Source organism: Protomyctophum parallelum (assembly GCF_964188405.1).
Source record: "Protomyctophum parallelum genome assembly, chromosome: 4".
In the NCBI taxonomy this organism is placed as follows: domain Eukaryota; kingdom Metazoa; phylum Chordata; class Actinopteri; order Myctophiformes; family Myctophidae; genus Protomyctophum; species Protomyctophum parallelum.
Window position 1 is genome coordinate 34,298,391 of NC_139700.1, and position 27,301 is coordinate 34,325,691.

General features: G+C 43.8%; 1 protein-coding gene across 3 annotated transcripts in view; it reads left to right on the plus strand.

Annotated features, from left to right (window-relative positions):
• Positions 1 to 27,301, plus strand: part of pik3c2a (phosphatidylinositol-4-phosphate 3-kinase, catalytic subunit type 2 alpha) — an 82,332-nt gene that overhangs the window by 7,795 nt on the left and 47,236 nt on the right. For all 3 annotated transcript variants that reach the window (XM_083763117.1, XM_083763116.1, XM_083763118.1), the window contains 3 exons: positions 2,638 to 3,920; positions 21,001 to 21,101; positions 22,354 to 22,514. In XM_083763117.1, the coding sequence (XP_083619243.1) occupies positions 2,724 to 3,920; positions 21,001 to 21,101; positions 22,354 to 22,514 (1,459 nt within the window). In that variant the 5' untranslated portion in view covers positions 2,638 to 2,723. The remainder of the gene's footprint in view (positions 1 to 2,637; positions 3,921 to 21,000; positions 21,102 to 22,353; positions 22,515 to 27,301) is intronic.

The following is a 27,301-nucleotide window of genomic DNA, read 5'->3' on the forward strand; positions in this document are numbered from 1 at the left end:
TCACACATGCTAGTTCGTCTTCTTGTTTTAGACTGTTTGGATCGTAGGGAGGACCCGTGTCAGCTTCCTTAAACTGATTCTTAAATATATTTAAGACTAAGTCTATTTATTGTTATTCGTATCGTTCTACTCTCCTGTATTTAATGCATTGTTAACTGCTGTTGCTGTGACATCTGTCTGTCAGTCATAGAGAAGTTGATGATAGTTAGTGGCCAACTGTCTGAATGTGACCAGTGCTATAAATCAATAAGAATGTCTGTCATACACAGGCAATGTGGAGTTATGTGACCTCACTGTTGTCCTTGACTCCACTAGCGATACAAGTAATTATTGATTTTGCAAACATGACAAATGACAATCAATAGTTGCCTTTTGTCTCCTGTACAAAATCAAATGTCAGGCATTATTGGTTGTCCAGAGATGCGACAAATGACCGGAGGGTCAATAAGGCATTAGAAAGCGAACGTTGATTGACAGAGCGGTCTGTCAAATGCAATGAAATTGACCAGGCAGGCTAAGCCCTGTGGAGCAGGTATAGGCACACTAAAGTTGTAACCACTTATATACCCGGTGTCCCTATTTTGGGCATGTCATACAGTCATATAGGTGGGAAATGTTAACAAAGAAATTGTGAAGAAATTAAAAACATTCAAAAATAGCAGATATACAAGCTCATGCATTGCGACCCACTTTGAGCTTGTAGACTGGACAATTTGAACCATTTTTAATGGGCTCTACCAGGCATTTTCTATGGACCCTTCTCGGCACTGCGTTGGGTGTCATGGCTTCCCCAGGCAGCATGAGTCAGAGTCAGATAACGTGGCTGAACATTGTGATTATCTTTTCCCCTCTCCCTGCAGGCTGTAGTAGCTGCTGTATCAAAGAAGGCGTCATTTACATGTGGGTGGGTAGGAAGACATGTCTTGGTTGAAAAAAGCTGGCTACCAGCCAATAGGGATGCATTACGGGCAAAGAAAGGTTGAGTGTTGACTGTGAGAAGCAAGTGACAGATGGTAGTAGCAGCCCTTGTAAGCAGAGCAAATAAAGGTGTTCTGTTTGACTTTGGACTCATTTATGCAGGTTGTTGATGGTTTATAGATAGCCCACTCAAGTGTCTGCATAAGTGTGAGTGAGACATGATTTCATCTTTGTTCCTACTTCCTATCCTTTAACGTTCATATATAATATGATATTTAGGATGTTTTTACATTTACATGTTAAATTAATAGCATGTTTAGGATGTTTTGAAACCAGGCAGTAAAGGCATTATTGCTTATATCAAACGGTTATTACAGAAGCCAAGGATTCTATTTAATGGTTTATATAACACATAATCTGTATAGATGACACTTACTAAACGTCCTGTTTAAAACCTGTGCAGCCCACAGTCCAGTAATCACTGTAGATGTCTGTAACCACTTAACCACATACAAATTATTAGTTATTAGATAATCTAATCTAAAAAGCTCATAACGTATTACACGTGTCGGTGGCGCTTTACAGATCTTGTAGATCTGCTACTTTAGAAAGATTTGCAAAATGGTTCACATTTAAAAAAAATGCCTATAATGGCATTCCCCAAATTGGGAGGCCAGGGTTTAGTTGTTAACTGGATTAAGAATGTCATCAAATATTGGCCTGTAGCATAGAGAGGGATTTAACAATAATTGGTAATTGGCTTCCATTATTTCAACAAGAAAACATAACATACTGAAAGTGCAGAAATGCACTTTTCCATCCAAAGTGATACTCCTCTTCTCTGTTCAACGAGGCTACTGCTTCAGGATGCAACTGTGTGTGTGTGTGTGTGTGTGTGTGTGTGTGTGTGTGTGTGTGTGTGTGTGTGTGTGTGTGTGTGTGTGTGTGTGTGTGTGTGTGTGTGTGTGTGTGTGTGTGTGTGTGTGTGTGTGTGTGTGTGTGTGTGTGTGTGTGTGTGTGTGTGTGTGTGTGTGTGTGTGTGTGTGTGTGTGTGTGTGTTGCGCTGATACATTTTTGGCAAATGCTGATAGATTGAACAATGCTAGGCAGGCAGACAGAGGGATTGGCCTATTTGTAAACTATTTCAATCTGGTTAAACATTTTCTATGCAGCTAATAGCATTTACTTTCTTTTTTCCATTTTAAATGTGTAAATATTAATTATATAATATTTTGTATTTCTTGTATTTTTTCCTGTCAGAAATCCGATCCACCAGCGTTTTTGACACAAACATTAAAGGCCATTGACAATGAATGGAGAATTTACGTCACATAGCAAATCTGCAAAGATTACGATGATAAGAGGCAAGAGCACCCGCACTGTGATTTAAAAAAGTATATATATTATTTTGGCCTTATTGATAGGGTACAGTAATTAGATGGGAAAGGGGAGAGAGATGGGGAGTGACGCACGGCAAAGGCCGTCGGGCTCGGGAGTCGAACCCGCGGCACGCCGTCCGGCTGGTTTGGCAGCCTAGGTGCCCACTGCCCAGACGGTTGAGCTAACTGTCCTCACTGTGATATTGGTCTTACAAACCACTCTGCAGACAGTGATACTTGGTCATGTGCCAGCCAGGCTTGTGGAGCAGACATTTGGCTGTGTTGATTTGGGATCTTTTATGTGGTTCAACTAACTTTACTTTTTACCACCTTCTTACAGGTGTTTAAAGAATTTTTGATCGTCAGCATTTTGAACCACTCTGACCTTCCGGCTCGTTCCATTCATGGCACCTTCCAGTTGACACCATGGCCCAGATATCTAGTGGTAATGGGTGCAAGTTGGACGTTCCCCTGCCTAAGGGGGTTGTGGGTAAAGAGGAAGCCCTCCGCATGGAGGAGGAGGCTTTAGCTAAACTGCAACGGGGCAAGAGAAGCACTCTTCCTGCTACACTGCCCTTGCCTTCCTCCACGTCCTCCTTGTCTTCCTCAAAACGTGCAGTGTCTGCAACCACAGCTGCTGCTCCTCCTCTGCCGTCGCCGCACACTGGCAGACCAGAGAAGGACCTCATAGTCTTCCCGGAGACAAAAAAGCCTCCAGAGAAGGATAGGTTCAGTGACATTGATGTGGACAAGTTGACCAACGAAGAGCTTGAGAAACTCCTACTGGACGACAGCTTCGGTTCCAACTGCATCAATGCTGTGGGCCGGCCTTCCTCGCTGCTGGGCTTCAACCTTAGCCACTCGTACCCGGGGGGTCACGCCTGCAACCCCTCGCCCTTCCAGAGTAACCAGTGGACTCCCGTGCTCTCACCGTCCTCCGGCTGCAATGTAATCACACCCACCCATCAGCCAGGCCCTCTGTTCCCCACTGCCCCGTTTCCCAAGCCGGGGTCCTTCCAGAATGGATTCACACCAGCCATGTCTCCCTTCATGTCTCTGCCGGCCCAGCAGCCCTCCTTCATGGCATTTGCTCCCATCCAGGCCGCAGCGCCCATGGTCTTCCAGCAGCCTCCTGTCGATCCGCAGATGGCCAGGCTGTTCGACAAGATCGCCAGCACCTCAGAGTACGTGAAGAACGGACGGTCAGCCAGCATGGAACTGGACTCGGTGCCGCACACAGGGAAGGTGACGGGGGTGGCCAGTGTTTCTCTGATGCCCAACCCGCCGCCTCAGCAGCCAACGGCAGTGTCTGCAGCGGCGGAACCTTCGAGCATCAGCCGCTTTGATTGGTTGGACCTGGACCCGCTTAACAAACGTAAAGCTGAGAGTGAGGACGCCGCCCAACCACCAGATGGCGAGACTTTGACGCCAGCAGGCGTGTCTGCTGGGGACCCTTGGGATGCTGTATTAGAGACTGAAGGGAGTAGCAGCCCACCGACCGAGGCCAAGACTTCACCGTCGATTCGCTCGCAGCCCAGGAGGGCGTCCACTGGTGCAGCCGTCACTCGGAGCCACTCCCTCAACATCCCTGGAACGTCCTCGCAGCACAAGCCCAGCAATCAGGTAGGCGCATTGTTGGCACACTGAACACCTGTGTCTTATCACATTCCACACACTGAAACCTGTGACCTATCACATGCCACACACTGAACACCTGTGACCTATCACATTCCACACACTGAAACCTGTGACCTATCACATTCCACACACTGAAACCTGTGTCCTATCACATTCCACACACTGAAACCTGTGACCTATCACATTCCACACACTGAAACCTGTGACCTATCACATTCCACACACTGAAACCTGTGTCCTATCACATTCCACACACTGAAACCTGTGTCCTATCACATTCCACACACTGAAACCTGTGACCTATCACATTCCACACACTGAAACCTGTGACCTATCACATTCCACACACTGAAACCTGTGTCCTATCACATTCCACACACTGAAACCTGTGTCCTATCACATTCCACACACTGAAACCTGTGACCTATCACATTCCACACACTGAAACCTGTGACCTATCACATTCCACACACTGAAACCTGTGACCTATCACATTCCACACACTGAAACCTGTGACCTATCACATTCCACACACTGAAACCTGTGACCTATCACATTCCACACACTGAAACCTGTGACCTATCACATTCCACACACTGAAACCTGTGTCCTATCACATTTCACACACTGAAACCTGTGAACTATCACATTCCACACACTGAAACCTGTGACCTATCACATTCCAAACACTGTAAACTTTTTACTATGATATCTATCACTTTTCACACACACCACTGACAAATGCCAATCGGATGTCCGATCAAAAGATTGAGCATACTACATGCCAGCATGGTAGATCATCCTGGTCACGGAATTCACATTTCATTTGATTTCGACATTATGATTTCCGTAGTCCAATTTCGTAGACCACCCCGGTCACGGAATGGTCTTCCAGGCTAGCTACTGGTACATGCAGATTCAACACTGAAGCTGATCGCCTTAGTTCACCATTGACAAAACGAGTTCATATCTGAAGGTTGTGTGGTGACTGTGGTCTTATGGTAATGGTAGAGGCTGATGTAACCTTGGCCTAAAAGTCTAAAAGACTCTTAAAAGAGTCAGTTACTTTGAAGCTCAGGCCTGTGTTTAAACTGTACACTCTACTGTACAGTTTACAATAACTAGTTCAGGATTGCAGTATAATAACTGAACATGAATTTGACTGTGTCACAAATGGGGAAGGGACGTATGCTGCCAGTGTGGATAGAGACAGACAGTAAAATACATCAGTGAGTTCACAAAAACAGCAACAAAACACAACCACAGCCCAGACAATGAAACCAAATGCAAGTCAGGTTTCACCCGAATAGAAGGTTGTGGATGTTGTTGCTCAGCCTGAACCAGAATAGTGAGAGAACGGCCCACCAAAGACATGTTTTTCTATTTGTGGAAAAGAAATTCTTGAAGTTACATTTGAAGTCCTCTTAAATCCATGTACATGCCCACATTCACTCAAAAGCTCTGGCAAAACAGTCATTTGACTCCTGTGTCCTGTAATTAAGTTGTTCACTATGATGAACCTGCCCACTAGTTGACCCCAACATTTCCTCTTCACTTTGTTTTGGGGCATATTTTATCCTCTTGTTAGATGAAGAATAATCTCACGTGGCCGATCTGTTTTACGTCATCATTTCCATACAACAAATACAACAAAATACAACAGATGGGATTTCTGAAGCTTCTTGCTTGCAAAAAGTGTATAATTCCATATTCGCACAAGAGAAGTAAAGAGAAGGTGACTAGTAACATTCAGTCATGCAAATTGAAAACATACAAACATATTTTGTTCTCAATGTGGAGTATAGTCGCTTGCACAGTCTGTTTTTATACCTGCATGGTTTTTCTGCGCTAATGTTGACTTATACACTTTGTAGCATGAATGCAAGAAAGTTTCAGTTTTTGCAAGCATGGCTCCATCCAATCTGTTGTATTGTTTATGTATTATACCTGTATTAGATTAGATCAATAGATGCCTTTTATTATCCCACAGGGGGAATTCAGTCGCCTAGAGGCAGCACAGCAGTTAAGGTTACAGAGTTACAGGTACAAAGTAAGGAAAAGAAAAAGTACTGTTGTGTACAGAAATACAAGGCACCCGTGCTTAAGATTGCCTACCCATGACATCTATAACAACATGAAATCATCTTCCACTAACGTGAAATCATCTTCCTCCTCCTTGTTCCCTAAATATACTACCTATACATTTTTATTTTTACCACACATTGTTAGTCCCGTTTACTGTGAGGAAGACCTGAAGTGAGTCATTCTCTACTATACTACTGTTAGGACATTGTCATTCGCTCTTTTCCCCTTTTTGTCGGCTACAGTTCTCAAAAAGAAAATTTCCTGTTCTCTCTCTCTCTCTGTGTGTGTGTGTGTGTGTGTGTGTGTGTGTGTGTGTGTGTGTGTGTGTGTGTGTGTGTGTGTGTGTGTGTGTGTGTGTGTGTGTGTGTGTGTGTGTGTGTGTGTGTGTGTGTGTGTGTGTGTGTGTGTCTCAGGACAAAACAATTGTCCACTGTGCTGTGTGTTTCCCACACAGAAGCTGATGATTAGCCTAACCTTAGAGCAACAGCAGCCGTGCAAGGCTCTGATATCAGAGAGTTCTGCCTCGTATCTGTCGGCCCGAACAAACATTTCGAAGAACGTTCAAGCTTGTAGGAGCACATTTTCTTCAGCATAGGTCTGAGACGTTGTGTGGAAAAGGATGGATTTAATGATTCACGAATGTCTGGGAAAGTAACAGTATGACAAAAGCTCTTAGTGGGGGGAAAAGGATGTTATAAATTAGTCACTAAAAGGACATGAATACATGTGGAGCTTAGTCGCAAACCAGTTGGTGGAAAAAAAAGTACCCACATTTTTACTCAAGTCAAAATCTGGAATTTAAAATTTACTTGAGTAAAAGTAGTAGTACACAAGTAGAAAGTAGTCATTATGGAGAATGTCCCATTTCACAATGTACTGTACATTGCGTCGCATCTTGTAGATCAAATGCCCAAGATGTGTATATCAGGCTGAAGTGGGTACTCCTATGAGTATTGGTATTCCTATGAGTTCTGTGTCTGGCATGTGTCCCTTTTATGCCCATTTAAGAGTTATTTGTCAGGCATGCCCAAATATGGAGTCTATGCAGATGTCAGAACATATGTGTGATGTCAGAACAGGCCAGCTCCATATCTGGACACTGGGCAGAGGCCCTGTCCAGAGCCCGGGCAGAGACCCTGTCCAGAGCCCGGGCAGAGGCCTTTTGTGGCTGTTCTGGACAACCGTGGGTCCGACGCATGTGTCGAATTTGAATTCGGTGGTGCGAATGGTTATCGAGTTGCGTGCATTACAGATGTACACACAGACAGACAGACAGACAGTGGTGAATTTTATAGATAGATAATTAAAAAAAGTATAAAAACTATAAAGCTGCGTTCAGACCAGAATATATACAGTATATATATTTGCTCGGTTCGCCCCGTTTGTGCTGCGCCAGGTCACGCCACACCCGTTCGAGCAACTTCTCGTCTTTGCATTGACTTCGTATGTAATCGCGCCGCTCTAACCAAGTCTGAACGCACCTTAATATTTGTCTCTGAGATGTAGTAGAAGTAAAAGTGCTGAAAATTGGAAATGCTCGAGTAAAGTAAACATACCTCAAAATTGTACTTAAGTACAGTACTTGAGTAAATGTACTTAGTGACTTTTTACACTACTGTTGCAAACCCACTGTCATTTCACACATTGTACAGTACTTTGTTACTGTTGTCTAGACTCTAGACTTATTGTCACCTATAAAATGATACGTCCCAGCTGACAGTTTTACTATCCAGCCACGATACCCTATATGTGCATGCTGTTAGCGTAGTACAGTATGTCAGTGTGTGTATACAGTATTATGTGTAGAGTGTATAAGCAGTGTCAGCACTCAGCCGCTCACTATACTCAAACTATGCAAGTTGTGTAGGGCCCCATATCGACCATAGGCACACCACCGCCATCTTGTCATCCTACTATAAATGCGCTATGTCTCGTGTGTACGTCTGTAATCCACGTAACTCGAGAACCGTTTTTCCCACCGGGATACACCGCTGTCCAGAAACACTACAAAAAGCTCTGGTCTTAATGAGTGGACCTAATGAGTGGTCCCCTCACCTGTACAATTCCCAGCCTCTACCTCAGCCAATGGATGCCATGGCAACCCCACACCTGCCATTTGATTACTTAATCAGTCTGCAAAAGGTCAATGGTCTGCTCCCCATTGCAGATGTCATTGATATAGAGTTTGTTTGAGGGGCACTGACTAGCCCCTCCTATGCCCAGCTTTCTGGGTTGGTGTGAACACAAACATTGTCTCGTGATTGGCTTATCACCCCATAAGCGATGATTTGATTGGCTGAGCAAAGTACATATTGAAGATAAAAGTGAGGGCAGAAAAATGAAGAAGCCAAAAGTGATTGGCCGGAATGACTTTTGTGATGATTTTGGTTGAGCACGGAATGTGATGTATGATGATAAGAGCGCCCCTCACTTCACACAGGTGTGATTCCCCCCCCCCCCCCCCCCCCCCTTTCGTTTAGACATCCTTCTGTAAATTGTGTGTGTCAGAGTGTACCTGTCCTTTGTGCATCTTGAGAACCGCTTGACTGTTCCACTTCAAAATCGTTGTGTGTATCGCAGAGGGCCAGTGGGAGATTACATACACATTACACACACTCTTTATATAAATATACACTCTGTTAGTGTATATAGAGAAGGTTTGGCTGTCCAGATCCGAACGACACGCTGATATATGGGCATGTACAGTACTGATATGAGTGATCTCTGTTCATGGGCATAAAAGCAAGGGACACAAGAAGACAGACAGACAGATAGTCAGAGATCTCCACAAAACGCACACAGATCATGTCAAGATGTGTGACGATGCAGGATACAGGTTTATCATATCAGTGCTTTACAGTTTGGCCTAGTAGTGATGTTCCCTGTATAATGTACTGTACATGCTGATATATTGGCATGTACAGTACTGATATGATATGAGTGATCTCTGTTTATGAACATAAAAGCAAGGGACACAAGAAGACAGACAGATAGATACAGTCAGAGATCTCCACAAAACGCACACAGATCATGTCAAGATGTGTGACGATGCAGGATACAGGTTTATCATATCAGTGCTTTACAGTTTGGCCTAGTAGTGATGTTCCCTGTATAATGTACTGTACATGCTGATATATTGGCATGTACAGTACTGATATGATATGAGTGATCTCTGTTTATGAACATAAAAGCAAGGGACACAAGAAGACAGACAGATAGATACAGTCAGAGATCTCCACAAAACGCACACAGATCATGTCAAGATGTGTGACGATGCAGGATACAGGTTTATCATATCAGTGCTTTACAGTTTGGCCTAGTAGCGATGTTCCCTTACATGCTAGCTGCATTCCATAGTCTGGTATTGTATGGTGCTTTGGTATAGTATTGCATTTCTCTCTATTTATTATGCCAGGAATTAATTGAATGAATTTTCATAGTAACTTGTAGGCTGCATTATCCACCGAGGTTTGACGTAATTTACACACGTTATCCCCTCCAACATCTGGCTTTGTGTGTTCTGCCTGTGACCTATGGACTTTTTATGACGGATTTTGTTCCGTACAAACTTTCAGGCCAAGTCAATGTCAAATGATCGTCGCGTGACGTCATGTGGGTCAATATAATAAATAAAAGGCACCCCTCACTTCATACACGTGTGATTTTATTTTCCCCATTCTGATATATTGCGTCAAATAAGAACTGTGTTAAAATAAAAATTACACCTGTGTGAAGTGAGGGGCGCTCTTATACGTACATCATCATACATCATCTCATGAACAACTGAATTTATGTGATTGCTTAGCCGATTTGCTCGTCTTCATTGTCAATGGCATTTAATGTTTGTGTTGCCACAACTTGACGTCATATTTGAGGGACAATTTCTCCTGTCATTGTCAATGGCAAACATGAGACGTATGGGGACAAGCTGTATATAGGAGGGGCTAGCCTAGAGCCACACTTGTGTGAAGTGAGCGGTGCCTTTCAACATGATGTATGATGAGATGAGAACGTCATCATACTGTCCATCAGCCAATCAAATCATCACACTCTGTGCTACAAACACATTACGTTCTTAAATGGACTTACTGTACATACAAAGATGTGCATTAGGAGCGGCCGCACCGCTCAAAAACAAACAAATGATCCCAGCGGTTAGAGGAAAACCTTCCGGGGATGAACGAGTGACGTCGTGCAGGACTTCTGTGCTCTATATCCGAAGGCTAGGAGCGGCACTGTCTACTGTATGTCTGTTGTGTGTTACTGTATGTCTGTTGTGTGTTTGCCCATTTACATGTGTCTGTGAGACTTGAGACTTGTTTGTTGTTTGTTGTTGGTGGCAGTGCAGGAATTCACATGTGTGTGCAAACTGTGCATTGTGTGTGTGTGTGTGTGTGTGTGTGTGTGTGTGTCTGTGACTGTGTGTGTGTGTGTGTGTGTGTGTGTGTGTGTGTGTGTGTGTGTGTGTGTGTGTGTGTGTGTGTGTGTGTGTGTGTGTGTGGTAGTGTGTGTGTGTGTGTGTGTGTGTGTGCGCTGCATGCCATGCGTTGCATGCCTCCACAGTCCACACTGCATGTAGCAGCTCTTGTGGAATGGAGTGACGTTTGTATTGAAACATTAGATGTAGGTGTTTGTCTGTAACTTTGTTATGTCTGGCTGCTCTGTGTTTGTCAGTTATGGCTTCTGGTTTGGCTAACGACAGCCTTTGATGCTTGGAGTTCCTTACAAGTTTCTGTGTGTGCGCGCTTCTAGTGCAGACATCATATGATTCTATTGTTAGTCACAGTCAGTACTTGTGCTGTGTGTCTGTTTGAGTATATCATGTGTTTGAGAGTTCTAGAGATACTGTGTGTGTGTGTGTGTGTGTGTGTGTGTGTGTGTGTGCATGCTTTGATATCAGCAGTAACAAGTCCCTGCAGCTCCTGTCTGCCCTACAGCATATTCCCCTCACAGGCCACACCCACTCTTAGTGGTTGCCATAACAACATCTGCACTCACATTTGAGAGAGATTGTTAGTGTGTGGTGTGTGTGCGTACGTGTGTATACATGTGCGCGCACACGCGGCTCTTTCTGTGGTGTTTGGTTGCAGTCTGTGTGAGCTTGTCTGGGTATGCATGTCTTTTTAATATTTTGTATAAGAGATAGAATGGGTCTTCATATTGTGTGTGTGCGTGTGCGCTTTGGTCTCCTGTCACTAAGTCTAAAGTAAACCTTTACCAGTGTACCAGTCAACCACCATAATAAATCAGTCTCCATTACAGACATGCAAAACATCAGCCAACTTCACTGAGGTTGTCAATGAAATATTAGCCTGACCTAAGCAGAGACATTTCTGGTCTAGAGGGGCGGGTCGCGCCTCAGAAATGCGCGCACCCTGATTGGATCTCATCGATCTGTCCGTCACCCCCGGCCCCTCCTCTCCCCCCTAGTGCAGCGCTACGTCACATCATTTAGAGCGACGCCCACCAGGAAGGGTTGACTCCCACTTTTAGACTGGTTCAGCCCACGGCTTTTTCCAGGCTTTCATCTTTCGCGCAGACGAAATGAAAGCCTGGGTGTCGAGGCTAATGAAATATCAACAATAGTGGCGTTGACACCTGCCCCTGGCAGGTAAATAAAACGTTCGGGCAGGTTGAGTTTGCTTGTTTGAGAGGGGATGTAACAGTCTATAAACGCAACACGAGATATCTGTCTAAAAAACACTGAACCTTGCCAGAGTCTGTGGAATGTAAAATAAGTGCACTGTTTACCTATAATGTGCTGAGTGAACCATGTGAACCCATATAGTCATATTCATAGCTATGTATGCATGCCATACACATTGAGGTATGTGTGTGTGTGTGTGTGTGTGATTTTTATTTATTTTTAAATCTCCAGTGAGCACCCGGTTGGCCTCTGTGTTATTCTCTCAACAATAGTTGTTGGTTGTTGTAGGTAGGCTTGGTTGGGGGATATAAAAATGTGGTTCCAAGTGAACCCGAATCCAAATAAGAAGAATCTGAATGGATACAAATCTAATGATACCCATCTGACCAGTGTGGTCAGATGGCAATAGGAGCAGACAGCTGTGAAATGGAACAAATCACTTTGAACTTGGGAAACGTTCAGCCTGGAGAGGCTGACTGTATCTCATTCTCTCTTTTCTGCCACTTTCTTTGCATGCAGCATGCCTCTCCTCTCTTTCATCATGATCTCTTTCGTTCACCATATTTTTTTTTTATTCAATCTTTCCATCTCTCTGTTACTGTTTTTCATTCTTTGCCTTTTTTGTTTTTCCATCTCTCCTGACTCACAGCACCTCACTCTCTCACTCTTTCTCCCACCCTCTCTTGTGCTTTCTCTCTCTCAACCTTCTCTCTCCCTCCGTTTTATATCTCTTCTCTCCATCTTTTCAGACTGGCTAACCCCTGATTTATTTATACTTTAGTTGCACACAGAGATAGCCAATCTACAAGCTGACAGCATGCCACTGGTAAATTGGGTACACTGCGTTGTGAGCTTGTAAATCGACTGTTCTTGGTGCGAGACACTGTCACGCAACGAAGTGTAAATCAGGCTTCAAAGCTCCAGTCTGCTCTGCAGATAAGAAGTAGCATTAGCATAACAAACACACATCTACCTGTTATTGATGTCATGCCTCACCGCACACAGTAGCACGGACACGGACACGTCACGGGTCGCAAACGCACACATTGCACCCAAGTACGCACACACGCACGTCGCACGCATGGTGCACGCACGCACACACACAGACAGAGAGAGAACACTGTGTTTTTTCCTGTAAATTCCACATTGGAAAACTGATCAACTACCCTGCTGCTGAAAATAATAACTCTGTCTCTGTCGAGGCCTCCTCTATTGTTTGCAATCTTGTGTTGTGTGTGTGTGTGTGTGTGTGTGTGTGTGTGTGTGTGTGTGTGTGTTTGTGTTTTATTTCTGTATGGGGTGCAGATTCCTCTGGTCCCTGAACACCACATTAATTATTACTTGGTTAAAACAGCTTTGTTTTTCTCCAACTAGAACTCTGTTGCCCACATTAAGACAAACATTAATTTCTGTTTCCTACTGTGCATAGAGCTTGGGGTGTCGGTGAACCTAAATGCAAAAAAAACAATGCAGCTTTTACTGTAAGTGCACTTGGTCACTCATGATACTCAAACAGCTCATTTCTGTTCCTCTACAAGGCTGTAAAGTGTGTGGACTGTGGCGCAGATTCATTAACAGATTCATTTTTCTCTGAGACTTTTGAACCTTGTTTTATCAAATCCAAATGCTTCTTCTACTTAAGTTGGATGCTCTACCCGTACTGTATGCTTTTGTCACTACTCCCAGACTCGATTACTGAGATGTTCTGTTGTAGTATGCTCCGCGCTTTCATCTACCCTTTGGCAACAAACCCAGATATGTTCAGAACTCGGCCGCCCGCCTCCTAACACATACCAGGACATGACAGCACGTCACCCACCAGGACATGACAACAACACGTCACCCCCCACTACTCTCAAAAAACAAATTAACTCTGTGATCCTGCATGCTGCTACTGATCAGACCTCAGATCAGTCGTCAGACAGTCTTAGCTGTGTGTGTGTGTGTGTGTGTGTGTGTGTGTGTGTGTGTGTACTTAGGATGTCACCTCTTGTTGTTGAACCAGGGTGTCAAGTTAGTGAAATGAAAGCTGGTGATGACAGCAATTCTCCTGGGCAGCTGAGGCTTTTTGGCACACATACACACACACACACACACACACACACACACACACACACACACACACACACACACACACACACACACACACACACACACACTGAACTGAACTAAAACTACTGAAATGTTATTAATATCACATTCTGTATGTATTTATAGCTGATGATGATGTCATGTGAACCAGTGTCCTTTCATTTTCCCATCTACATCAAATTGCTCGTTTGTGACACAATGTGATGAGCTTAAGTACTTTATATATTTTTTATTTTCGCTGAATGTTGGCCCCAGAATAGGGATGCTAGAGTTCATGCGGTTAAAAGATATGGATCCAAATGTTGCATTTCCCAGTGTTTTAATCTCTCTTTGACACCTCCACATAGTTAGTTCCGCTCCAAATGTTGCCCCATTAACTGCAATTATCCTCTAATTACTCCATTCCATTATAGCTCTGTGTTCTAGCCCTGCAGTTAATCATTCCTCTATACACGCTCTGTGGTTTTAGGGAGGATGTTTCAATGCATCGATGCCATCGCAGATTCCCGTTAACACTGTGACTCACTGAGCAAGAACTTCCCTCCGTCTCCCGGCCTTTCACCTTGTGTATTGGTAGCAAAGCACAAAGGGCATGATTGTGGGAAAGGTAGTGAGGAAGCAAGTGTCCACGTCATCTGTTTGACACCAATGTGAATGTCTGCTACCTTTTGATGATACTTTACTTAGTAGAACTGGGCGGTTTTACTTAACCCATTTAGGCCTGACGTCGAAAAAAAAAAAAAAAAAAAATTCAAGGACCCCAAAATGTTTATGTAATTGGCCACCAATCCCATCTGAAAATATGTTGTTCCAGGAACCTCTCAGAAGCAAAGATTTTAGTTTAAAACGTTCGCTCTGAAAGAATATATAGTTTTAAACCACATTTTCGCGATTTTTCAAAAATAGCTACCCACAAGCTCCTATGAGCTTGTAGATCTGCTATTTTTCAATAGCTAAAGTGTAACATAATCCTTAAAACACCAAAAGGCGTTCCCACGGGTTAACCACAATTAATGTTACATTAATAAAACGTCTCTTGAATGTGCAAGAGCCAGTTTGCTCATAATGAAAGTATGAATAGAGCTCATAAATTCTATATTAAATGAGACTACTTAATTAAAAACAGACCAGAAAAAAAACCTACGCTAAGCTTTCCCATAAAAAGTGGGTTTAATGAAGTGATTTATAAGATCTTGTCACTGAAATAGAATGAATAGATGAAGAGCTTTGCAGAGCATACATGTCAATGCATTTCTCTTTAATCTCTTTGTTTTCTTGATGAGAGATGCTATCAGTGTTGATTTTGACAGACATTTTAGTTTTAGTCACATTTGTGTCACCTGGAATGTGTAAGTGTTAGTCTAGTTTTGGTCGACTAAATATCCACTAGTCCCTTCCTAAATTTCAGTCTAGTTTTTATTTGTTGACGAAATTGTCAATAGGCCAATATTTAGTCTTATTTATATTTAGTTTTAGTCATCATAGCTTAGCTTTCATTTAGTTTCCATTTAGTTTTCGTCAGAGAAAAAAAGGTAGTCGACAAACATCTTTCGTCATAGTATTCGTCGACGAAATCTACACTCTATACATACAGTACATAATATGTGCTCTATCTATGCCATATTATGTCAGAGAGCAGAGCAGTCAGTCAGACTTCCTGTTTCAAAGGGGAGGTTGATACAGTAGGTTCCCAGCACAGCTGGTTCCACAGATGTAAAGCAGGCCTGGACAAAGATAGCAGATCTCACTGACCCAGCTGTGTCACCCAACTAAAGTACTGTATATATGTGAAGCTTTGTTTACTAAACTAAACGACAGTATGACGGAATGTCTGAAGTAAACGCTTTTTAGAATGCTGTCTGATTTGAGTTTCTGCCCAAAATGTAATGCTATTGCATCCAAAATTGGCCTGTTGTAACTTGTTATCCATGGATCACTGCCTGGTAATTTGCAGGGTAAGAATGTAATTTGATAGTGAAATAAGTGCCATAGTGCTGCTAAATTGTATGTAGTATCATCCTCTGGGGGCTCTCGCTGACCCTGTCCGTAGTCCTTACTGATGTGCATGTAAAGCCTTCGCCAATTTTTAAGCTATCTTTATTATAATTGATCCTCACTACTTTCTCGGAGTGCGGTTCAGAAATCCGCTTACCAGTGACATCATAGTTAGGTCGTGTTCCCCCCCCCCCCCCCCCCCCCCCCCAAGCAAGATTTCTATTTTCTAATCTATTAACGTGAGAACAATGCATTCCATTATAGCATGCTAACTTTCCAGGAATAGAAAGCCTGTAATGTGCTTAGATTCCCCATCTGTTACTGGCACCGGTTGTAGCACCGGTAAACGGATAAAACCCAATCGATACGCATCCCTATATGTCTGACACGAGAACACAGCATGATAATGAGAAGGAAAGAAAAAGAGAGATGTGAATTTAAATGTTCCCACAAGGGTGTGTGTGTGTGTGTGTGTGTGAGATTTGCCAAGACTAAAGTGCGTTCAGGTTTTGAACCATTTGAACATAATATGTTCCGTCACATCTTTCGGTGAGGTTTTTGGGGCTTGTTTTTGGGGCTTGCCACACACACACACACATTTTCATCCTTTTTAGTCCGATTTTGCTTAATTTATGGTTTAAATAGAGACAGGAAACTGAGGGCAGAGACGGAGGAGAACGTGCAAAACGGCCAGAATCGAACCAGGGATGATTGTACTGTATCTAGTTAAGTGGTTTTTCAAAGTTTCTGTCCCAAAGCACACCAATGGACAGGTCACAATGTGCCGCGAGCTTGAGGATTTAGAGCTACTGTATTTGAGCTGTTTTTGTTGTGAAATAAAATAATAATATAATTTACATTTTCATCCAATGACTAGGGTTGAAAGTGGTTATATATTTTCGGGTATAGAATTTGCCCTCTTCATTGGGAAATGAGTGCTCACAAAGAACTGATATAACAAATGTAAAAAAAAATATTCATTGACTTGTATTGTTGTATATATCGTCTCTGTCGGGTGGAAACCTCATGGGCCCTATTTCCGTCAGTGCTGCTAAAGCCCTTATCCCTAAACTTTTTTTTCTTTGAGTGGTGCAACCACTCCCTTACGGAGCTATGTGTGTGGCTGGGTGGGTATGAGCACGAAAATAGCATGGTTTTTTTTCACCACTTGTGTGCAACCTAACACACACATAAACATTAAACACACACGCACATATTAACTGTATATATGATGATTTCGGGTGTGCCAGTACAGTACATTGACAGTAGAGGGACCCCCAGTCCCCCACACGGTAACTCTGTCATTTCTCAACCGTTTCGGACGTGGGGAAAACGGGCCGGTACCCTGGCCACTTCACACGGGTGTGATTTTTTACTATTTTGAAAAACATTCAAATTGTTCAACTACAAGCTCACATTGTAGATTGGCTATTTGAACTATTCAAAAATGTTCTACAAAATAGTAAAAAAGGAAAAGAAGTTTATGGATAAGGGGTTACTTTAGCACCAAAACTGTTACTTTTCAGGATAAAAATGCATAGCTAAATGGTTAGTGAGCTGGCTTAGGACTCTGTTCTGAAAGAGCACTTACAGGTCGCTGCAATTTGGAACTGGCCCCAGTAAAAAGTAACCCCCCCCCCCTAAATTTCCCCCATGGGTTGTGATGGGTATTAAAAACAAACAAAAAAAGTGCCTCAAATAGGCCATGTTTCGCAGAAAACACGTCATTTCAAGTTTAGTGCTATTTGTACGTTTAGCCTGAGTTACACTTCGCCAATGCAATGCTTTGTGAGCTTGTACAGTAAAACTGCTATTTTTATGTATGCACCAGGCTTATGTGCAGTGTGCATGCTGCAGTTAGCTATGCCTACAAGGAGGACATAAACCTGATAAGAATCCAGAAAGAAATGTGCATTGTTTGTTTTGTGAAATCCTCACTTCCCGAGGGGGCTTTTCTTAGGGTTAGGGGTTAGGGTGGTCAGGGTGAAGGTTGGGTTAAGATTAGACATGCATTGGTTGGAGGTTAGTGAAGGATTATGGTTTACCAGATGAAAGGTCTCAAAATATAGTGTTCCAAATATCACAGAGACAGACGGGGAGGAACCATCATGTGATGTACTGTAGGAGCCTAGTAGGGGCCTCATACCATCAGACAGGTTTCAACACATGACAAGTTGAGACAACACAGGCCTGTGTGGAGAATGATGGTGGTTTTGGAAGACATGTCGGCGTTGTTGCTGCAGTGGTGGAAGAAATACTCTATTTTACCTCGTTTTCAATCTCTAATTAATATTCAGTAATTGGATTCCCCATCCAAGCTGCAGGCTTTCTATTCCTGGAAAGTTAGCATTCCATAAATGGAAGCCGTTCTCCGTTGAATAATAATTAAAAACCTAATGATGATGTCACTGCATAGGTGGGTTTCTAAACTGTCCACAGCATTTCTATGAGACACAGTAGAAACAAATGGTACAATTGTATCATGAGCATTGGTGAAGGACAATTATAAGAGGGGTTGAACTTGAACATGGGTGAAGTCGTCCTTAATTATTTTGGAAGCCTGCCTGCTAGCTTGCTTGGACATAGCTTTGCTTTAACACAAATCACAAATCAGTTCAACCCCTCAGCAGTGGTTGCTGAGCGGTTGCACTTTCTGGAGGACTGGCTCCGTTTGTGTTCTCTTTGCGTTCCACTGCAGGTCGGAGCTGGACCATCTGTATTTTTGATGCCTTGGCTTGAACTGTGGAATTTTATTTTTTTCGACTGCTAAACGCGGTGCAAGCTTGTGCGAGTGTGCACTCGTGATTGTGGCAACTGCATGCATTTGATTGGGCAGGACGGCATGGAGAGATTATCCCTCCACCTGGTGCCAGCTCTGCCTTGTGGCCTCCTCCCAGCTGACTTGCTTGGAAAACCTCCCAGGGCAGTGGTTCCCAAACTGGGGGTCTGGACTGATTAGCTCAATGTGCAACATTGTTTTCTCACTTGACAGTAAACAAACCTAACCTGACTCTGCCGGATGGGGCGGTATTGAGTTCACAAGTTCACAATGCATCCTCCATCTGCGATCGCTCAGAGATTGGCGTTGAAACCGACCCGTGCCCACTGCCCAGCCGAACCCATCAGAGGCCGCTACGGTCGTGAGACATCTTGGCGAGACCGGGTGTGACGGCATCGAGAAGGGCCTGTTGAAATTGTATCTCCCAGCATCTTAAAATTGGAAAATCGTCTTCTATTTATGACCTACACTTCCGACACGGCATGCCCAGGTGGTCACGGTGATAGAAATACGGTCCCATCTACCGTAATCACCTGCCATTAAGTAGCTTGAAAAAAGGGACGGCTTTTTTCAGAGATTGGACTACAGACATCCCAGATGGAAGTACGGTGTGAAACAAATGTGACACAAGCATCTTCCATCTGGCGTAGGTTAAAACAAACCAACATACAACATACAGTGTAAGTGACAAGTGTTTTATCTGCACATTCTTAAAGTGACAATTTAATGCATTTTAATACCTCTAAAATGAACAGTAGTGGACAGTCCTGCCAGGAGAAAATACAACAATCTGTGGCTATAAAAGGTATTAACACAATTTGGTCTTTTTACAGTAGCATGTGTTGTTGTTTGACTTCTAGGCATTATTACTCTGTTCTGTCAAGGACATGCTGTGGTAATATTTTAGTATAATGTTCAAAAAACTGTTAGTGGAATCTGGTTGCATAAATACGGCCACTGCAAAGACACGGAGGATGCGATCACGGTGAGTAAGCCGATCAAGCAAGCTTGGTTGGCTTTCGACCGTTGGATAGCAGCGGGCTTGTTGAAAAGACGTCAAGCCATAGGCCTTTTTTAGCACCATAGTACTTAGTCGTCTGTCGGTGTCGGCTCTCGGGTGTATTCAGCGACTTTTCTTTCACAGCTTCCGACTGATCCTCTGACTTCATTCGACTACTCGTCTGTACTGTAGTAATCTCAAATCGTCTGTTTGGTGGAGAGCTACCTTTAGGAAAAAGGTCACGTTGCAGAAAAATGCAAAGTGCTGTCATGGCACAACTGAAGTCAGCTGTGTGTCTGCTTCAGGCCTCCATGCACCAGAACGATTAAACTTTCACTACTTAACAACATTCCACACATTGCTGTGTCCGTGGCTTTGTATCTGCCTCTCTCCATCTCCTCTCTGTCTCTTCATCCTTCCCCTTCTTTGGAGATAGTCCGAGGCCAACTGGTGCTCTCGTAGGAAAGCAGTGATGATGATGTCATATAAGAATTACGAGCCATTCGGAGCCATGACTGAGCACTATTACAGACTAGAGGAGGAACGCATGCAGGACAAGCAAGGCTGGGCCCTTTCACTTCTCATATCCTATGCAAGCCAGAGGAAACATTCCTGTTCCTGGCAGACAGACAGACAGACAGACAGACAGACAGGCAGGCAGGTAGGCAGGCAGGCAGTGGAGAATGCGTTATATTCCTGGTTCTGGCAGATAGGCAGGCAGGCTGACAGACAGGCAGAGAGGCAGTGGGAAATGCATTACATTTCTGGCCACGGCATGCAGACAGACGGGCAGGCTGGCTGACAGATAGGCAGGCAGTGGGAAATGAATTACATTCCTGGCAATGGCATGCAGGCAAGCAGACAGGCAAGCGGGCAGGCTGGCAGCCAGATAGACAGGAAGACAGACAGACAGTATGGTATAGAAGAAGGACTGTCCCTCTGGCAGCTAACGGGCCTCCAGGAATGTCTCATGGCAATCCCTCAGGGACCTGTCTGGGTATTGTGTGTGTGTGATGTACCTTTTAGAACTGTATCCACAGAAATGTAAACAAAAGCAGAACATTATTGATTTTCAGAGTTAACAGACTGCATAATTAGGTTTTAATTGATCAAACAAAGTTGAGTGTTCAGCAAAGCTTTGTGGTAAACGACTCAGTTTTACAGTTTAGTTGGAAGGACTTGAGTAGAGAGAATGGATAGAAAATTAACATGACCAGGAGGGGAGGTCACTGCACGCACTGCACACACACACACACACACACACACACACACACACACACACACACACACACACACACACACACACACACACACACACACACACACACACACACACACACTGTGTTTGCTGTATCTCTTTACTCACTCTATATGTGTAGTTACATTTCATTCTGTGTGTATTCTTTGTGTACATGTGTGTGTGTCTGCCTCCTTGTGTGTGTGCTCACGTCGCCTATGTGTGTTTCAGGATAAAGTTCGTAGTCGAGGTTTGGTGAAGAACTCCACTCTGGAAGAGTCGGACGCTCAGAATCTGGAGGCAGTCGCTTTCTGTCAGCACATCTCATCCATGTAAGACACATTCACATGCACCCTGTTTCTGTCAGCACATCCACATGCACCCTGGCCTGTTGCTGCATTTGGACAAATCAATACATAATAAGTAATGTGCTGTTATATAATGGGTTTGGGTGGAGTTGTGGTGATGTAGTCGTGTTGCTCAGGGACTTCATCTCATGGCTAGAACAATACCAACACCCACAAACAGTCCTACGTCTTCTCTGACAGACAGACAGACAGACTGCCTCCTTGCTGCTCTGTTTTTCTACAGCATATGTCTGTCTGCCTCCTTGCTTGCCTGGCTAGTTTGCTGTCTGTCTGTCTGTAGCACACAGTCTCGGTGCTCCCTGTTGAGAAGAAACATTGAGTTCCATAAGAAAATAACTGAGGAACGGACAGCAAAAATAGACTCGCTACATAATCATCTCCCAAGACATCTGCCAACAAACCGCTGGCATATACAGCATGCACAGGCGCACACGCATGCACAGACGTTTGCACGCATGAGTGCATGCACGCACACAATCAGGTTTTGTGCGCTTATACATTGTCAGAATCCACTTTGTGTGTAAGTGTCACGAGTGACCTTGAGAGCTATTTCACCTTAAAATGTACAGTATGTCAAAGCCAAGGCTAATTTCAATATCGAACTAATGAAGATATCTGGCCAATGTTTTGGAGTTGCATCATTGCAAGGTAACTGCACATCCCAAATCTCTAGCAAAGTGTCACTTTGTTTTAAGAGGCTAAAGCCCAGTAAACACACATTGTTCTTGTTGTATTCATGCCAAGCTACACTCCAGGCCTGTTGTTCCTAAAGAGGAACAGCTGTGAAATCACGCACTACTATTTTGTAGAGCTCAGTGTTGTCCCTAGAATGAAATAAAAATACATTTTAATTCATGCATTATTGGCATTTGTTTGTTACTATCGGGTTTAACCTAATTTTCTGTGGCTTCGTCAAACATTCCTGACATCATATGTATGTAGAAAAACAAAACCTTCCCTTGGATTTTAGATTTTAGCGTTGGCTATTCAAAAACAGCAGATCTACAAACTTTCAGCTCGTCACTTCATGTGGCACTGCAAGCATGTACATCTGCTATTTTTGAACATTTCTGATGCCCGTCCACGGTCAAATATATATAGCAATTTGAGGTCCTGATCTCTTGCGGGTCCTGATTTAGAAGGCATTTGTAGAAGCGACCGCAGGTCTGAATGGGATGAAGGTGTAATCTCATGACTCTTCTTTCTGTACACCCAGAGTCCGCTCTCGGTTCCCCCACGGCGACGTGTCCACCAACCCCGGCTACGTCCTCAGCCCTGTCATCGTCCTGGGCGACAGAGGAGGGGACAGCGGCTGTACCGTCAAGGTGTCCATCGAGATCTCCGACTCCCAGGAGCCCGTCACCTTCACCTGTGACGGTAAGACAACAACACTAACAACATTGTCTATCAAGAAAATAGTGTTGTGATGACAATCAGATTTCCATTAGTTCCAAAAAAGGTGTGTTCATGGGGTGTACTTAAAAAAAGCAAAAATAATGAAACTCCCGCACACACTCAAGAATCGCCTCTGCAGTTGTAATTGTGTTCTGTGATTTGGAATCGAATTCCCCTCACTGACTCTCGTCATGACCGTTTCCGGCGCCTAAAATAATTTGTATTCTATCGATTTGAAGAATCCACAGTTTGCTTTTGCAGAGCACTGTAAATCTGTCTGGGGACGGACATGGCACTCCACTGCATATAGAACAGGCTTTCTAACCGAATCTTCACCACGCACTTGCACACACACACACACACACACACACACACACAGACACACACACACACACACACACACACACACACAGTACTAGTGTGTGGAAATGGAGCAGATTCCAATCGTAACAGCCACTGGGCCCGGCCTGCAAGCCTAGCAGGAAGTGAATTGGAAGGAACACTTCCCCTTTAAGAGTGAACCACAGAGATTGGAGATAAGAACGCCAGGCGAGGAGGCTCTGGAGGAGGAAACGGCATTCACAGCTGCCAGCTTCAAACTCGTCTCCCCCTCCTCCCTCTCTCTCTCTCTCTCTCTCCTCTTTTCTTGTTCTGTTTTCTTTTCTCTGTCGTGGGAAGCACACCACGTTCCTTTTCAGAACAAATAAAGGTTGTGCCCTCACCCAGACGGGCAGAAGACAGGCTGTGTTTCTTGTTCCCTTGCCCACCGTTGGGCCAGGGGAACTCTTTGGCAGGGGTTCCCGTGTAGCCGAGTGTGTAGGACACGCCGCCCACACTGCCTGGGGTTAAAGGGTGATAGAAATGTGCTGTGGCACTGTCTGTGAGGCATTTCAGCACAGAAGAAAAAGGTGTTTGTTGAGTTCAGGGGTGGAACTTCTCCGTGCCGTGAGTTCAGGGGTGAAACTTCTAACCCTAACCCTAACCCTAACCCATTTGGACATACAGAAGGCATCTGTAGAATCGGCCTTAAACGGGTTAATTGAGTAGTGTGTTTTGTTATTGGATGTGGACCGTTGTCACTGATGCCAAGCTCCCTGCAAGCTGGCAGCCAATCACTGCCTTTATGCTTGAAGAATGGAAACTAGTCAGTCAGCCCCGGGGCTCTGCAGTCTGCACTCTGCATCTGAAACAACTGTGCGTGCGTGACAGAGTGATGGTACAAGAATATGTTTTCCTTTCTACTCACTGTGTGTCAACCTTATTGATTTTTTTCTCCCCTTCCCACTAACGCTTAAAATAAAAGCATGTCGTCATTGTGTGTGTGTGTGTGTGTGTGTGTGTGTGTGTGTGTGTGTGTGTGTGTGTGTGTGTGTGTGTGTGTGTGTGTGTGTGTGTGTGTGTGTGTGTGTGTGTGTGTGTGTGTGTGTGTGTGTGTGTGTGTGTGTGTGTGTGTGTGTGTGTGTGTGTGTGTGTGTGTGTGTGTCCAGGAACAATGTGTCTCAATCTTTTGTCATTAATGTCTCACTTCCTTTCTTCAGAACAGCCCGGTCTAACTTCAACAACCTTGGAAGTGCCTGCTTCCTACTCTCTGCTTTAAAAAAAGAAGTTAGTTCCCAACTTCCTAGAAACCTTACCTTCCCTGTTTGCAGGCCATGTCAAGTACCACATTTCAAGTAGCCTGGAATCCAGACGGATTCACTCCGTTCGGCAGACTTTATTTGTCTTCTCCTCACTTTGCTTCTCAGTCTGGCCAGGGTCCTATTCAACTCGTATTTCCAAGCGTAACCGATTACGTAGGCAAGTTAGTAAGTGACTTGAGCTTTACATTGGAAGCCACTAAGATTATGACTAAAACTAAAAGGAATTTTAGTCAAAAGATTATGACTAAAGCTAAATCAAAATGAACACTGATTACGTTGCGTTGACACTTCCCCTTATTGCTGTCAGCTTGAAACCAGTGAAAACAGTGCCGATTTAATCTCTGTTCACTTCCTGCCGTGTTCTTCCCAGGTCAGGTTTAATTTCCTTTCTTCACTCCCAGCTTCCTGCGTTCCTCATTTACATCTACGTTCTCTCACTTCAGAGTTTGAACCGAGGTCGCTTCGCTTCTTGTGTCCCAGATTCCTTGGGCACTTCCTATCCTTTCTAACCATCCCTTATTAACACTATGGCTTCCTAAAATAAATACCCACTTCCTACTTGCTGTATATTAGGCCTATGTGACATTAACTCATTAAGACCTGAGGCCGATTCTACAATTTGTCTTCTGAATCCTAACCCTTTTATGAAATTCAGTGGTGCTCAAACCTTTTCATGTCAAGGACCCCCTAAAGGACCCCAAACAATTGATTTGACCGCGTATCCCCCCCATCTCAAAATGTTGTTCCAGGGACCCCCAGAAGCAAAGATTTGAGTTAAACATGTTCACTTTAATTATATATAAAAATCACACCCGTGTGAAGTAAGTGGTGGCAGGAAGTGACGTGATGTGAGCTTGTACATCTGATATTTTCGAAAATATAAAATTAAACCGATGCATTCCCGGTTTTAATGGGTTAACATGCATGCATGCAACATTGGAATCAATTATTTCCCACACAAATTGAAGAAGATGCTCTTATCACTTCCTTCTAATACTTAATGGACATCAGGTAGAAAGTGGGCTGTTATTCAAGTCCAAGTTTATATTAGTTATTTTCTTTCGTCTATAGAGTAGTTGATGTAATTGATCTTGGTATATTGGCTGCATTCACACCTGTAAATATTGTTATCTAAAGACACAACGTTTCAATGCCTGCCGTCAATGTCACCGGCCACTTTTCTGGCCCTATTGTTGGTCGTCCTAATTTTCAGTTCCCTTGCTAACCTTCCTCAGTGTTAATATTTACTGTATATGTCCAATGCCGCCCCAGTTCCTTGCAGTCCATTCCGTCCATTTCGTTTCCTAGGGTAGGTTCTTATCGCTGCCTGTTTCCTGGTTGACTCCTAAGGGTTGTGGTGGGCAGTGTGTGCTGACCCAGTTAGTTTGCTTTCGGATTCCTCTGATTGGCTACAGTGACCAAGGTCAGATAGCTGCACTCAGGAACAATGGGCCTCAGTTCTCCTCCAGGCCCGGGACAGACAGACAGACAGACAGACATCTGCCCGTCTGTCTTTCTTGTTTAGTTTTTTTGTGTCTTTATTTTCTCTTCTCCCGTTCTCTCCATCTCTCGTCGTATCTCTTTATTTGCCTTACTCTCACAGTCTCTGCCTTTCTCTTCTAATTTCCCCCCCTGACTGTTTGTCGGAGCCCTTACTTCTAATCATCCGTCGCTGTTCCCCTCTCCTAAACGAGATTCTTGGAAAACCCGACACGCGGGAATGCACTCCTCTGCCAAGATATATGTCTGTTCTACCTCTGTTGCTCCGCTATGCATGCGGCATCTCCCCCGTGTAATGACTTATTTAATGGCTCAGACTTAAGCACCCTGTCATTCTATCCTCCTATTTCTTTCCAGTGCGGCGCCATACGTTTTCGTCCCTGAAGGAAGCGGTTCTCAACCCCACACAATTCTGCTAGTTTGTGTTTACCTGGAAATTAGATGCCGATTACACAACTAGAACAACAGAACTAAAACAAAACTAGCTAGGACCAGAGTTGACAACGAGTGCATTAAGGGTGTATATAATCAAAAATGTAATAGTGATCAGAATAAAAAAAACTGGTTATTTCTTTTAGCAGAAGACAAAATGTCATGTAAAAAAAGATAGAAAAAAGGGATCATTCAGGGAACATACAGGTAACAAACATAACAAAAATGATATATAGACAAACATTTCCAGTTCCCACTTGAAAAAGAGACGCAGCATAAATAGCATTAAGTGCAGTGTGGATTGCAAATTTGTCCTCCAGACATGAGGTACTATGTCGATTCTTTTGACGTGTGTCTAGTTTTGAGAAGAGAAGAATAATTGATCCTCTTGGCGTTGACATCCAACCACATGCATCATTCCTGACATTCTCTGGAGAGAGGGAGAGACATGGGGGGGAGAGAGAGAGGAAGAGAGACATGGGGGGAGAGAGAGAGAGGGGTTGAAATGTTGGGTGTATGCTGGTCATGTTGGAGCCTCTTTGTACTTCTAAAGGTGCGTTCAGGCTTGGATGGTTAGAGCGCAGAGATTACAAACAAAGTCAATGCAAAGACGAGAACTTGCGCGAGCACCACGAACGGGCGCGGCGCGACCTGGCGCAGCACAAACGGGACGAACCGAGGTGAATGTTAAAATTCAAGTCTGAGCACACCTTAACTTCTCCTGTCGACCTTTGACCCCTAAATCCCACCCACTTCTCTCTCTACAGCAGAGGTCTTCAACAGGGCCGTCCGGGATGTGTCCCCGTTTTTACTACCCGATTTCGCACCAGTGAGGGGGTGGGAGACACATTCAAACACACTGCCTTATTTACTACAGCAAACAACCTTTACAATTATTGTTTTAGTTGCTTAACCCATTCTGACCTGAGATCAGATTCTAAAAATGTCTGTTTGAAAATGACAGTTTTCTGAAAAAGCTATGTTTCTATGTCGTTCTTTGATTTTTCAAAAATAGCAGACGTACAAGCTCGTAGCGCGCCACTCGGTGGCGCGCTATGAGCTTGTAGATCTGCTATTTTTAAATAGCTAAAGCATAACATAATGCTAACACCAAAAGGGGTTCCCGCCTAAAATGGGCCAAGATTCACAACTTGTATATTGGCTCTTTGTATTCTTTTTGGAAAAATATAAAAAGAT